Here is a 16,414-nt window from a genome sequence, read left to right as displayed (position 1 = left end):
TGTATTCATTATAGTCCAATCTTTTTTTAGAAGAGAGCAAAAAAAATAGTCTGTTATTGATCTGACACTGTGTCAAACTGTTTCTAATACTATTCTTTCTAAGCAGTTAGTTAAACCTAAGTATTGTTCTTCCATATGCTCAAACTCCATCTTCCTTCCACATACTACAAATAAATCAAGAGTTGTTTCAATCAATAACTGAAAGTAGCTCCTTCTAGCAACATGCTCATTTACTGCATTTAAGATAAAGTTATTAGCCATTCATCAGAGATTAAATTACACCGCATTTTAAATTGGTAGTATAGTCAGTATCAATAGTACCAATTGAAAGGGTAGACCCCTGGATTTAAATCCCGGAGCTCCTTTCTCTATGTGACCATGGACATGTTAGTATCACTGAGCCTCAGTTTCTTCATCTGTAAAGTGACAATAACAACGGTATTTTACATCACAGGGTTGTTGTGAGAAATATGTTAATAATGTAAAAGGGTCTGGAGCAGTAAATCTAAGTTTAAAAAAAATTAAGAGCTACTTAAAAAAGTATATTTGTAAAGGCTAATAAGAATTTTTAAATTACGTTGAATAAATTAGAGAATAAAGGTTACCAGTTTGTCCAGAATCATATAACACTTAATTAGTAATTGGTCCGATATTAAAATCCATGAGTCAAAACTGAAATTCCCATTTTTTTTTCTTCAGGTGTTACTTCTTTTTTCAGACCAGCCAAGACTATCATGTATATGTGTGCACACAACAAAATTTTAAAAAATAAATAAACAAAAAACTTTTCTTAAAAATGCTTGAAATTTCTTTAAAATTAAGAAACAAAATTTAAAAACTCAATCAAAATAATCTGATCAGGTTGGCCTAATTAGTGCCAATTCCAACTTTAAGATTCTTCTTGCAAAGATGATCAGATTTTTTGCCCTGAGCAAAAAAAGTCAATTTTACTTAATACTTTGAACTTTGCTATTTATACTTAAGACTTTCCCATATATCTGCTTCCATTTAGAAGAATAAACACCAATAAGCACTTTTTCACCTACGCCATAATGATTACCTTAGCTAAGATTAGAATCCTGATCCAACAGTATTAGAGTTTCTAAGGTCCTAACTGTTTAAACAACTTAATTTTCACATTAGAGAAATCAGTACTTGTGGGACTTATTTTAGGTCATGTAGCTGGAAAAATAATACTAGATAATTTTCAGATCCTCTTATAAAAACTGGCCTTAAGATTCAATTCTCTCTGCTGCTAAACTCAACATGAGACAGAATGCAAACAAACGTGAGAAAAGATAATCCTCCCTGGCAGCTAACCCCCACTTCATAAATGCCATGCCTTTGCTTCCCATGTTCTAGTCAGCCAACATTATTAGGTCATAGAGTTTCTGAAAGCAAATGATCAAACATTTCTGTTGATACAGGTAAAGGATTTAGCACAGAGTTAATACATAAAATCTGTAAAAGACTGTATCACATGACTCTGATTTGGCAGAAGTCATCATATGGCATTAACTATACCCGGTAGAGCTGAGAGAAATGGACAGAAGCAGAAGACTGAAGCAAGTCTTCCTTCCTTCACCTTTTCCCATTCTGTTTTATAATCTCCTTTTCTCTCTTCATTGGTGTATAATTAAAAACAATACTTTCTTGTATTTCTGATAATATCTTTTCATTTCTGTAGTCAGATATTACTTGTAGAAGTATGCGGTAAGGCTTCTATTCTGTCAAAGCAGTTTCTAAACTTTGGGGTAAATAACTGAACAAGTAAATCAATAGAAAAGCATTCCTTCAAAAAAAAAAACAGATTAGATATATTCAGATTTAGTCTGTCTCCTAAATATGCTACATCATTTAAGACTCAATGAAGACTGACAATTTTATTTGTCATTTGTTTCACTTAGTATCCAGATATCTGCTCAACTATCACCTCCTCAGAAAGGATTTTCCTGATGTCTCCATATATCTTCTGCTTCCTCCACCAAACTCTATCTCTTTACCCTGCTTTATACTCCATCATGGCACATAACTTAAGAGCAGTTATTTTAAAATGCTGTTTTGCTTTCTAAAATTAAAATTCTAGTGATGAAAAGTGTTAAAGTAGTGAAAATTGTTAAATAATAGTGGTGAAAACTGTTAAAGTTTATTGTATTATCTTTATATGAAATATCTTATTTAATTCTTCCCTAAAGTACATTTTCCTGTTATATCCATTTAACTGATGAGGTAATTAAGGTTTAGTGATATTAAATAATCTAAAATCTTAGCACTTAAAAAAGTTTATAGTCACAGAAACTGTTGAAACAAGTCAGAATTTGAATCTAGGTCTGTACAGAGGTCAAGTTCTGAATCACTATTCTATGTTGTTTCTTAAATTGATTTACCTGGTTGAAAATAAGACACCGTATTTGTATTATACTACATTTGTAACTAACAGCTCAAGTGTTCTGAAATAAAAAATTTGCCACAGAGAATACTAATAAACAAGATTAGAATTTAGAGTAGGTATCTGATTCATAATATTTCAGAGAGATAACTTAGTTGGCAAGAGGATCTTAGCTACCATTCACTGTGAAAAATATTACTTTAGAAAATCAACCAGTAAAATGATTATAAATCAATAAAAAATGTTAAATTAAAAAAAAATCAACCAGTATACTAGAACATATATAGAAACAATACATAACATCTGTGAGATCGATGAAAATGTCCAGTTAAAATATTAGCAGATGAAAAGATTCATACATGTATTGGTCACTGTTATTGTCCTTTCTTTCAACTTTCCACTTTGCTAAACTTCATTTTACTATAGGCTCCCTACGTGAGAGAAGAGTCTTTAATTTCCTGGGAATTGTCCTTGGTTCTGAACCAAGTCATTTATTACTGATATCAGAAGGCTTTGCTCCAAATGCCCTGCTCATCTGCAGTGTAATTCAGACTGTAATTTCACAGGCTGCTGCCTCACCTGTAGGGGTGCCATCTGGAAGAGAATTACACCCGATATTTTCTCCCATGATGCTCATGGGGCACTCTTCTTCCCAAAATGACATTCAGTTTTTAAAATTAAAATTTGCATTTACACTTCAAAAATTAATTACTACAAAAGGGACACACTGGATCAAATCTGGAACTAGAAGAACCATTAACATTATAAATTGAAATAGGAACCTTATTTTAAAACGCCTTTTAAATATATATTTACGATAATTTCTTGGAATAGATAAATTAATGATAAAAGAAACTTGTAATCCTTTCAGAATAAGGTGCTTCTCTTGTCTAACTTTTTTTTCCAGTTCAAATAAATGAATTACTGATACACCCTTAGGAAGAAATAATTATTTTAAAAGGGAGGCAATAGGAAGGCAAAAATAAAATGAAGAGTTAATCTGTAGAAAGTCTAGTGACAATCAATTATCTGGATTTATTTAAAGGTAAAAATACAAGATTACCCCCAACAAATAAGCAAGCCTATGAAATCTAATCCTGAATTCTCAGCATATTTCTGAAGCATAATAAATATGTGATGACATTTTTTCCTAACACTATACTCAGTTCTAGAAGATTTACTGTAGAAAGAATTTTATTAAATGTGATTGAGACCATAGGTCATTTGTTTATTGAAAACAACACATTTTAAGTAAAAACATATCAACGTAGATTTGTTTGCCAATATTACCAATATCTACTTGCCAAGTGGACAATCTTTGAATTCTACAATTCCCACCCTCACTCCTAGTCTTTCACAATTGTTGCGCTGCTTTATTTAACAGTAATTTTTTTTTTACAATCTTGTTCAACAGTGTATGTTAGTATTAACTGATTTTTCATAAATAAGTAGGCAAACAAATATAATAAGCTCTTGGTAAACACATAACCCAGCTGATAGAAGCAGAACAGGAGCAGGATCTCTCAGTATTATTTTTTTAAATTTTTAAATTTTATTTATTGACTTATTTTTAATGGAGATACTGGGGAATGAACCCAGGACCCTGTGCATACTAAGCATTCACTGTACCACTGAGCTATTTTCCTCACTCTCTCAGTATTATTTTTTTATAACTATATGTCATAAACTATAATTATCTCAAAACAAAAAGCTTAATTAAAAATACATGAAAAATTAATCAAATACAGTATGTGGAAACCAGGCCCTGACTCAAACAAATCAAATGTAAGAAAAAGTAAAATAAAATTCATGAAGCAATAAGGAAAATGTGAACACAGACTAGATAGTAAAAAATTTTTGAATATAATATGGAATTATGACATCAGTAATTTTGTTTGACTCAATAATGGCAAAATGAATATACATTTTAAAGAGTTCTTATCAGTAAGAGATAGCAAAACAATAGTATGGAGACAGATTAGATCAAAACGGCAAAGTGTTGATAATTGTTCAGTTGGGTGATGGGTACATGAGGTTAACTAAAACATTCATTCTGTTTTTTTTTCACACTGAAAAATTTTCCTAGTAAATTGTTTACTCAGGAAACAAAATATTTTCAACTGATAAAGTTCCCTGAAAAATATATAGCACAACATCAATCAATAACAAACAAGAACCAAACACCACGAGTGAGGGCCAACAGAAACAACGGTTGCAAAGCAGATCTGCAAAAATATCCAATGTTACAATTAAAAACACAAAACATAAAATATGAATGTTTACAATTCATGAAATTGAAAGAGGCTTGAAGAAAATAATAATAAGCAAAGTTTCAGAAGAACCAAAGAATAAAAACAAAAAACAAAAAACAAAATCCAATTAAAAAATGGGCAGAAGACTTGAATAGACATTTTCCAAAGAAGATGGACAGATGGTTAATAGGCATGAAAAGATGGACAACATCACTTATTATTAGAGAAATGCAATCAAAACCAAATAAGGTATCACCCACACTTGTCAGAATAGCTATCATCAAAGTCTACAAATAACAAATGTTGAAGAGGATGTAAGGAAAAAGGAACCCTCATACACTGTTGGTGGGAATGTAAACTGGTGCAGCCAATATGGAAATACTACGGAGGTTTCCTAAAAAACTAATAATAGAACTACCATATAATCCAGCAATTCCACTCCTGGGTATATATCCAGAAAACATATATTTTTTTTAAAAAGGTACAATGCCCCTAGTGTTCACAGCAGCACTATATAAAATAGCCAAGACACAGAAGCGACCCAAGTGCCCATCAAGCGACAACTGGCCTAAGAAGATATCTCACACACACACACATACACACATACACACACACGAACTTTACTCAGCCATAAAAAAATGAATGAAATATTGCCATCTGCAGCAATATGGATGGACCTAGAGAATTTAATGCTTAGTGAAATAAGTCAAAGACAAATACTCAAAAAATAATACAAATGAGTGAATATGCAAAACAGAACCAGACTCAGACATAGAAAACAAACTTGTGGTTACCAAAGGGGAGAGGAAAAGTGGGAGGGACAAATTAAGGATATGAGACTAACAAACTACTATAACATAAATAAAATAGATTAACAACAAGAATATACTGCACAGCACAGGAAATTATACCCATTATCTTGTACTAACCTATAATGGCACATAAGCTGCAAAAGCACTGAATCAGTATGCTATACCCCTGCAACTAACACAATACTGTAAATCAATCATACTTCAATTAAAAAAAATTCCTGTAAGTGTAAAAAGAAGAAATAAAACACTCAGTGGAGTTTAACAGATTATTAAAAATAACTTCAGAAAGAACTGGTGGACTAAACTGAAAAACTTATCCAGAGTGCAGCCCAGAAAGCGGAAACATTAGAAAATGAAAGAGGTAAAAGAAGCAAGGAAGATAAGTCTAATAAATATACAATGGCAATTCTAGAAAGATTTATTTAAAAAGATACAAAAAACTCGACCATAAAGAATTTTGATAAATTTGATACACAAAAATTAAGAATATCTATTCATCAGATCACGCCAAAAGAGTGAAATGACACGCCACACACTGCCAAAACATAACTGATAGAGAATAATGTATCTGTCAAGACAAGCTAGGTTACCCTGCATTAACAAACACCCAAATCATCACTTAAAACAAAAAAAAGATGTATTTCTAGTATTACAGGTTGACAAGAGGCACTGCTTATTATAATTACTCAGGGAGTCAGGCAAAACATAGGGCCACATCTAACTTCAAATGAGACAGGAAGTTAAATTCCATGATGTGCCCAGAAATAAGGAGAAGCAAAAGATATGAGCCCTGGTAACAGACTGGTAACTAGAATATATAAGAAACTCTTTCAGAAAAAAATAGATAAACAACAAGGTCCTACTATCTAGCACTGGGGACTATATTCAATATCTTATAATAACCTATAATGAAAAAGAATATGAAAAACAGTATATATATTTATAAGTGAATCACTAAGGTGTGCACCAGAAACACACACAGGATTGTATATCAAATAGACTTCAATTAAAAAAAGATAAAAATCCCAAATAGAATGATAAGCAAAAGAAAGGCAGAAATTTCATAGAAGAAAATGCTGAAATGAGCTAGAAGCTCATTTAAAACTTAGTTCTTAAACATTTCTAAGTATTTGGATATGCATTGCCTTTCAAATTTTTATATAATTGAATTCCAAAATCTCCCTCCCTAATTACATAAAGAAATTCCCTAAGTTAGCAATTAAAAACAGTTTCACTACTGTTGTTTATCTTGAGAACATGTAGGTAACGGGTTGTATCAGCTTGGCTATATAAAAGAGTGAAATTTCTTTCCGTCTTTGTAATCTCACAGCAGACTGCCGGCGAGGATAATAGCAAAACTGATTTCCATAATAATAATAAAAGACTTTATTAAATGTATGCTCTTTAGGGTTTTTGTAGGTCTCTAGTAAGAGTCCATTAGAGCACCTTGTCAGCCTTACCACAAAGAGCAGAAGTGTCAGTGCCTTTGTTTTTGTAATGGTAGATTAACTCTAAAATATGACAGTAGTTGGGTTTTTCTTTTAAATAAAAGCATTTCAGAAAAAGTAATACTTTGAACTATTTTTAAAAATCACTTAAATCAGTACCTAGAAATATTAGCCTCAAATGCAAAATATTAGGAAAAAACCTGAAAATCAATGATCGAAGCTTCAAATCAAAGTAGAGGGAAATAATAAAGATAAAATCAGAAATCAATACAATAAAAAATAAATGTATGATTGAAAAAAATCAACAAAGCCAAAATTTGGGGTCTTTCAAAAGAGTAATAAATGATAAATAAATGATAAACCCTTAGCAAAACTGATCAAGAAAAAAGACATATTATTTCCTGATTAAACAGGAATTTCATTGAGGGACTAGATTAAGCCTCAGGTTTATTTTTACTTTCATTGGAAAAAAGCACAAATTAATAAAAATAAGGGTGAAGACTGAATTCCTGGAAAGGTCTGATCACCTCACATTCATTCAACTTCAAAGTTATAGTCATAACTTTAAATTGGGTGTCCCCAAATAAATATTCTAGTATTAAAAAGGGATAGAGCCAGGGGAAGTGGTAGAGTGCATGCTTAGCATGCACAAGGTCCTAGGTTCAATCCTCAGTACCTCCATTAAAATAAAGAAAGAAAGAAACCTAATTACACCCCCCCCAAAAAAGGGATAGAGAAAAGACAGTGAAAACATAGCAAACCAAATCAATGTATCCCAACTACTGAAACATTTACACAAAACAAGTAACCTATTGACAGCAGGCCAAGAAAGTCATTCATAAGAACAGATAAACATTTAATGTAACTAACTGCAGCTAAAATTTTCATTTCACCTAAATAAATAATGATGTCAGAGTCCCGCCGTATAAATTTGATCAATTTGGAGAATCTATTAAAGATAGTATGAAAGATCTATGTCCAAAGGGAGGAAAAACTAAGAGGACAGTTATCTTCATCAAGGCCTTTAAATTAGTTTCAAAATAACTAAGTCATGGCTTCTTTAACTTGTCCCTTGTAATACTTCTAATAGCTAAAGAGAATGAATTGGAATTAGGGAGCACCTTACTAAAATCAGGTCTGCAAGGGCTCAAAAAGGTATTAAGGCAGATATTTTACCTTAAAAATCTGTGAGAATTATGTATTCCACTCAATTAAAATATTAATAATGTCCCCCTTAAATCTTCACACAGATTTAACTTGTTATTTCTCAAACAATATGATTGGAGGTTCTCTAAATCCAGGCTGTGGAGCACTGGAGCAGGTATTACTTATTACAAATTGGTGGCATTTATATGATTATTCAGGGCTTATGAATCAAATATATGTCTAAGGAGAATTCTAAAGTAGAACCACTTCACACTAATTATACAATAATTATGACTGAGCCAACTCAGTTATGAGAAACAGTCTGAGTTTGTAATAAATGTCCATTTGTCTGCAAATGCAAACTGTTAAATTTTAGAAGCTTACTTTCATTTTCAGGTAGAAGTAAACAGTATTACTGGAAAAAAAAAAAACTTTTGTAACTCCTACACAATTTTAGAGTTTGAAATAAAAATTAACAAATATTTCATGTTCTCCAACTAGCATACTGAAATATTTTTGTAAGGATAGTTGATTCATACCCCAGAATAACTTATGCCCTTTATTTTCATAATTAGAATAATTTACAACTTACTAAACAAAATAATTTTTTTTTAAAAAGTGATTCATATAGGACTTAAGCACAACCAGAATGCAATATGGCAAAGGGAATTATGGACAGCCAAAAAGCAAATAAACCCAAAATATCAATCACATATGATGCACTGAATCTCTTGGCAAATGAAACTTCCAGAAATTTGATAAAAAAGATTTAAAACATCTAAAATATATTTCAAAAGCAAAAAATTACCCATAACACATAATTGTTTCAATATAAACAACTTTCCTTAAAGGACTAAATATTTTCACTTGGATTGGTTTCAAGCACAGGAAAATAAATAGTATATATTGAACTACATATTACTACATTAAAAAAAATACACCTACACTATAAAACAGCCTGAGACCCACTTAAGATTTTGTCAAAGGGTTATTAAATTTTTCTTATAGATGCCAAAATCTCACTATTATGAAAGTCTCCCCTCTAGAGTAAGAAATAAAATGGCTGCAGAGTGTGATCTGAATTTTAATTTAAACAAATACTAAGATTAAATAAAGGAGAGGTTGGGGAGTGGTTCAGAATGCAGGTAAGAACAAATGTAAAGGGATTTTTAAGCTGAAATAATTATACATAAGAGGCCTATTATTAATTACATTTAAATTTTCTTTATTTTCATTTTATTCTTAATTCAGACGTCAGCACATTTATAAAAAAATTCTTATAAACCACAATTTACCTTTCATTGTTCAAGTCCTGTACCTATCTCCCTGTTCATATTTATAGTACTCAATTTCCTATTAAATGTGTATTTTATACTTTGTTTAAAATGCTTGGGTATTACCAGTATTGCCTAAAAATTGTTCACAGCACAGCAAACAGAATTTTTCTTGAAACATACACATAATCCGCATGAGTCAGCTGATTTTCATACTTCCTTGCACTCATTATAGGCAGAGTCAATTAGTAAATGCTAACCATGGAAACACAGGGTTTTCTACTTTTAAAAGGGCTCGTAAGCCAAGGGAGAAGCCCTAAGAATATTCTTCCCCCAAGTATTAATATTCTTTACTTCAAGTATATTATCATTTTCAGCTTTCATTTATTGAATAATCTAGTCAAGCAGCTCATTCACTGGTTAATGCTTATAAGTTTGCACAACTTTCAAAACTTCATGGTTAGTTACTGAGATCTCATTATGTGCCAGAAAGTTCTAAGACATTTACATGTATTAATTTATTTAATCCTCACAAAAACCCTATGAAGTAGGTACTACTGTTATCTTCATTTTATAGATAAGGAAACTGAGGCACAGAGAGGTTCAGTAACATGTCCACGGTAACAAACCTAGGCACGGCAAAACATGGCCAAGAACTCAGGTGGTCTGATTCCAGAGCAATGTTCTTAACCCCGTTACATGCTATGTTCCTACCTTCCTGTAAGATCACGTCTGTGGCCAGTGAATTTCTACCTGGGAAAGTTCTATTATGATGCACATTCCCTCATCATTTACTAATGCTGATTCCTGTGATAGAATCTGACCATATACAGGTAAATCCTGGTTCACAGTTTTAGAGATGAAAAAAGGGTACATTTAATTCTAATACACTGTAAAAATCTGTAATAGAAGCTTAAACTAAAGTGCAAAAGAGAGGGAAGAGAGACACTGTATATGTGATCGAGGGGAGAAAGGGAAAGCTTCACAGAGGAGGTAACGTCTGAGAGGAGTCTTACAGAACTACCAGCAGTTCGCCAGACAGGGAAGGTAAATCACATTAAGAGAAACAAGGCAATTTGCTAATACTCATTTTGCTGTCACTGATTTTCAGTATCTTCCATTAAAGGGCCAACTATTTCTGCCAAAAATAATGCTAACAATAACATGACTTTAGAAACAGAAATAAAAGATATTAAAAGAACAGTAACTTTGTCATCAACAGAACATTTTTACAGTTAATTTTATGTAACACTGTACTTCATTTTTGATTTTTAAACTTTTGCTATTTTTCATTATTATTTTCATTGATTGATTTAAAAAATAACAGAAATCCTGCAGTGAAAAGATTTCTCTTTCTCTTGTGTAACAACAAAGAAATAAGAAATGCAAGAAAAAAAATAGCAATGCGTGGTACAGAGTTGAGTGAAAGTCATGTCTTACATTTCCTTACCTTGAACCACTGGACATATGAGATTATCTTAGAAAATATTTTAAGTAGACAAAACAATACATACTAAACATGTACAATTTTACTTAGCTTAAAATTTCAGAGTAATATATATATAACTCTAAACAAAAAGTTTTTTAAAAAATTCATAAATTCAAATCATAAGCATATTTTTTGTCAAAGACAGGAAAGGTAAAAATGTACCTGCACAATAGGAAATTTGTGTTGTTAATTAATCTCCTATACCTTCCTTAACTCGATGATTAATTCAGCTTATCTAACTTATTAAACTACTTACATAATTATTATTATAGTATCATTTAAGGCAAGAAAATAGATCAGGAAAAGCCACTTAGGATTCACTGCCAGACCAAACTAAAAACAACAAAAACATCCACCAGCTGAAAACGTGACCTACAACAGGCTTCATGGCCCAGTTTCTGGACTGTTGGTAAATCAAATCACAAGCTGTATTTCTAAGTGATAAAGGCTATAAAATCCTGAAAAGCATTTACCAAAAACAAAGAGTATTCACTATGAACAAAGGATAATTCATCATTGTGGGTGTGGGCATGGGAATGCACACGTATTACGCAGACACATTTGTGCTGGTCAAGATGGGAGGGGATTGTTAATTCTTAAATTTTAGGGACAAATTCAAAATTATTTACATAATGAGAAAAATTTAGGTCACTTCCATGAAAAGCAATTCTAGATAGAAAAATTACAACAGTGGACTCCAGACAATTTGAATGTATATTATAAGTGATCATGTCAATGAAACTTAAACTTCACCTAATGTGTCATTTTGCTGATGGTCCTGTTGACAGAAAACAACATGTCCAAATGAGAATCATCTCTGGCAATTTTACATACAGTGCCGAGATCCTATCTATGTTTTGTAAGGGGGTCATGCTGAAAACATAGATGGAAAACAACAACACAACATAAGTCAATCTGGCTTGACTGGCTTGTAGGACAAGAATAAGGAATGCTTACTTTGAATAGTTCATTAGTCAGTCAGAAATGAGAAGTCATAAAGAATGGCTCTATTTGGCAAAACATAAAAAATGGGAACAGATCCTCATAAGCTTAAATATTAATATCCCATAGAGATCAAACTGTTTCTATTTAACTGATAACAATTTTATCAAACAAACAGAAGTTTCATTCAATAAAAATGTAAAATTAAAGGCAAGCCTAAATCAGGAAATTCATAAATCTAAGAGGCAAGTGATAGTTTATTAAATGACATGCCAACAGAATGATGCGGCTTTTAAAATTACATTCTTTAAGCAACATTTGATTCCATTTATATAAAGTTCAAAAATAGGCAAAATTAATCTGCAGTGTTATTAAGCCAAGATTAGTAGTTTCCTTTGGGTAGGTGACAGTAAGAGATGTACAAGAGAGCTTCTGGGGGGATGTTAATTTTCAGGTTCATGATCTGGGTGCTGATTAAGTGGGAAATTCATTTTGTGAAATTCAGTTTAGCTATACATGTATTATTTGCACATTTTTCTCTTATATATGTTATACTTCAATAAAAATTTATAAAAATAAAAATAAAAAAATTAGAATGGGGGGGTAGAGGGTGGGAAGGGATAGACTGGGATTTCAAAATTGTAGAATAGATAAACAAGATTACACTGTATAGCACAGGGAAATATACACAAAATGTTATGATAAATCACAGAGAAAAAAAATTAGAATAAAAAATAAAATTACATTCTTATCTAAGAGCATCTTCTAAAATAAAGGGAAAGTTCATAAATAGCTGTAAACAAAAAACTTATCTAGATTAAGCCACGGAACAGTTAGTGAACCATAGTAGAAGAAAACAGATGTACATCTCCACAATAGATATGACGCCTACATTGCTATATTAGATTACAAGTCCATTAAACATCTGTGCCCAATTCTGCAGGGTATATTCTTTTTTTGTCCCTCCTTGTTGAAAAAACTTTCAAAAAGAGAAAAAAAGTATGCTGTAGTTTAAATTTGGATTATTCTAGATTTTTGCATCCTTACTGCTGAAGAAAACTCTTTCAAAGAGGATTCTATGCAATATATTTTAAAAACTTTAAATGTTGGTTCATGAAAATGTGGCTTTCAAAAAAATTTAGAATAGTCAGTTATTTGCCACCTGCCATTGTGTAAGCCAAAGTAGGAATGTCTGAAAAAATGTTGGATATATTTTAGGAAGCATACCTGCTTCTTGTTAATCATGTAGCTAGAATTTTCCAGCTTCTCAGTTCAGAAATTCTAGTAGAAGTATCACAGTTAGGAGGAGACTTACAGGATTCAGAAGAGACTATAAATGATACTGCCAAGGCACAAAGATGACTCAAAATTTCTCACCACAAACCTACTCAAAAAGGCTTAAGTGCAAATTTCATTAGAGAAATAAGGCCATCCAGAGTTGACAGCTTTAGAGTAACTGCCATAAATTGCAGTGTCCAATGCTCCACCTAACACATTTAACACAATCTGCTAGACTCCAACTCCACTGTTTACAAGGAAATGCAGACAGTAAGATAAGAAAACTCTAAGTTATACCCTTGTGAAGAGGAAGAAATAAAGTTCTTAGTTACCACTTTCTGGACATTTCCCATACTAAAGGGTTTCTGAAAGCATCTTGGTTCCAAACAACTGGCTCCTTTCATCTTAGGTTCCAGGGACTCAGTATTGTCTGTGTGACACTGCTTTCCTGATAAAGGCAGAGATCATGCCTGACCAATCCTCCAAAACAAAAGGTACCCTTCACATCAATTAGAGTCTAACTAGAAGAGTTAGAGAAACAAAAGGAAGAAGCACTCTAAAAGAGCCCAGGGCCAGGGCTGCATAGTTGATGCTGGAATTACAACAGGTTTGTTAAGTGGGAATTGGAACCACAAAAGAAACACCTTCTGCCAGCAATATCACTGGAGGCAAAAGAGAGTAAAGAAACGTCCTGGCCTCTCCCTTCCATAAAAGTCTCCCATTAGTGTTTCCCATTAGATTCCCAAAAGCCAATAGAAGCCGGCAGTCACTGGAGCCTAGGAAAAGCCCCCGCAGAGTTTGCCCTCTTCCATCAGAACAGAAGAAAGCAGGAGAAGGGTGTAAAGAGGATCTGAGGTTAAACAAACCCAAGGCCATAACACCCTTCACTAAAGTTCACATCATAATTGTGACAATCTCACAAATTCGTCAATCCAGCTAAGTTTTTATTTGTTATTATATTAACTGTTTCTAATTTCAATTGTATATGAATACTCCTAGATTGTCTTTCAAGTTTTGAATGAAAATTCCTACAACATCAATATCTAGAAGGTTAATTCTGCTAGGCAGGGCGAGAACTATCCAGCTAGTTATAATCAGATATGTAAAAATGTTCAACTGAGGCAGCAAGAAGTCTGTCTTTCAGTCTGCTTTATAGTGTAATTTGGGGTAGTTTAAAAGATGCATTTTCCAAGAAAAATGAAATGGTCCTTAGAGAGATGAGGATTATGGCAGTCAATATTTGGTATAAACTACTTATTTGTTACCAAGCAGATGCCTCAAATGTGCTTTCTCCAAAGCATCTTTTTGTAGTCTTTAAAGAGATGCTGAATTTTTAATTATACGTAACAACTCATTCCTTCTCATTCACTTTATAAGGGAAATCAGAATGGTGATACAAATTATTTGGTATTAAGAAGAATGATGACATTGTGATCAAGAATTGTTAAAAGCAAACCCTATCATGAAAAAAATGAACACACTGTTTCACATGCAGAACAGTAAATTCCAACAACAGTGACTGCCACTGGCTCTAAATTAAACCCACTACATTAATTCTGAACATTTCAAAAACTCCCTAAAATCAGACTATTTTGCTGGAATTATTACTTACTATGTTTGTTCAAAATTTATAGATAACTGTAAAGCAAAACTCATTCTTTTCAAGAAGTTTTGATACATTCATTTAATAAAAATGAATAATAATTCATCTTTAACAATTAAAAAAAAAACCTACCACTTTCCAGACGATTAAAATAACTTTGCATCTCTAGAAATACTATATACTTGCCTTAATTGAAGTGGCATATCAATTAAGTCAAATCAGTTGTCAAATACCATTAATTTTACTTTATAGACATTTTAAAATAAATACTCTGGCCTTGATTTGTGGTTTCAAAAGCAAAATATAAAGCTATATAATGTATATTAATTTTATTATTTTAATAATGCCAATAAATTCTACTTTATGTGATAAGGGACACTGATTACATTGGCTAATAGATCAGAAAGATAGGTAAACAGTCCTAGTAAGTCCTTAACTAGTCCCTAGAGGCTTTTAGGCAAACATATTTAGGTATCTACAAATCTAGGAAGCAGAAAAATAGTAATTCTTTATTATGACTTTAAAAGTAAAAAAGCTAATTTATTCTCTTCTTTAAAAGATTATAAATGGCCAGTAAACAAGTCCCATTTCAAAATTAACTACCATAAAAAGATGGTAGCTGTTTTTAAAGTAAAGCCATCATTCTGCCATTTATCAAATATAATTAAAAGCAGAAAACCCACCACTTTATTCATTGCTTTTTTTAAATTAATAAAATCAGTTTCTTCTGCAAATACTTACCATCCACTCAGATATAATAACATCCACTTTCTCTACAGGAAGACGAACTTCTTCAATTTTTCCTTTAATTAGTATAATACTATCTTCAAGTTTATTTAGTCTGAAAATTGTCATAATGAATTAAATTAGTATGTTAAATAGATTCTGAAAACTAGTCAAATTATATAATTTCTTGGCAACTGTTCATATTATTTTATGGAACCCAAAAGTACGTTTATTCAAAGCTTGTTTATCCCCTGGACACTATACTTGCTTTTTGGTCACTTTATGAACCCCCAAGAATGTTTCCGGTTATTACGACAATACAACTGAACCAGTATCTAAACTTAAGCATGAAAAGAAACCCAATTCTATTAAGAATGCACGTCAATAAAGTTAATGGGTCTTTTTTTTTTTTTTTAAGGGAGAGGTGGAGACAGATGAGACAAAGAAAGTGTATTTTAAAGGGAAGTGGTGCATCATAGTGCAAAGAGAATTAGAGCCAGGAGCTCTTACTCTTAATTCCAGGTCCTCTAGCACTTGTCTACTAAATGATCATCATGAAATAAAATAATCTCACTGAGCCTGTGTGCACATGTGTGCGCATGTGTAGAAAAGAAAGATGATACCTTTCCTGACTACTTCACAGTCTATTATGAAGATAAAATATTTGTAAAACCTATGTACACATCCTCAAGAACTATATAATGGCATTATCATGAATAACAAAATATTGTATGCTGTATAAAACTTCAAATTCTACTCCAATCATAAATTATTTAACCTTGTTCAATGGCATTCATTAGGTATTTTTATATCCTTGCATCACAAGATTAGCACCTATTTTTCACCACCTCCTTTTGCAATTTCAAATAAGTAATAGAGTGAAAGAGATAATCTGAAAAAGCTAAAAGCAAGTTACTAAGGTTATTTAGTTAAATAAATAAATTCTTAATCTTCAAAGGATATACATCTGAATTATAAAGGATTTTTTTCTGCCAACAAAGGAAGGACTCCCCTCCTCCCAAACTTCATGAGGTATATACGTAATAATAAGCGCA

General features: G+C 31.9%; 1 protein-coding gene across 1 annotated transcript in view; it reads right to left on the bottom strand.

Annotated features, from left to right (window-relative positions):
- PRMT3 (protein arginine methyltransferase 3) overlaps window positions 1–16,414 on the bottom strand; it is a 115,254-nt gene that overhangs the window by 57,642 nt on the left and 41,198 nt on the right. Inside the window, exon 10 of the mRNA XM_072969667.1 lies at window positions 15,375–15,474. Coding sequence (XP_072825768.1) covers window positions 15,375–15,474 — 100 coding nt within the window. The remainder of the gene's footprint in view (window positions 1–15,374; window positions 15,475–16,414) is intronic.

Source organism: Vicugna pacos, chromosome 10 (assembly GCF_048564905.1).
Source record: "Vicugna pacos chromosome 10, VicPac4, whole genome shotgun sequence".
Lineage (NCBI taxonomy): Eukaryota > Metazoa > Chordata > Mammalia > Artiodactyla > Camelidae > Vicugna > Vicugna pacos.
Note: the sequence above shows the minus strand (reverse complement) of the source record. Positions and strands in the feature narration are given on the sequence as shown.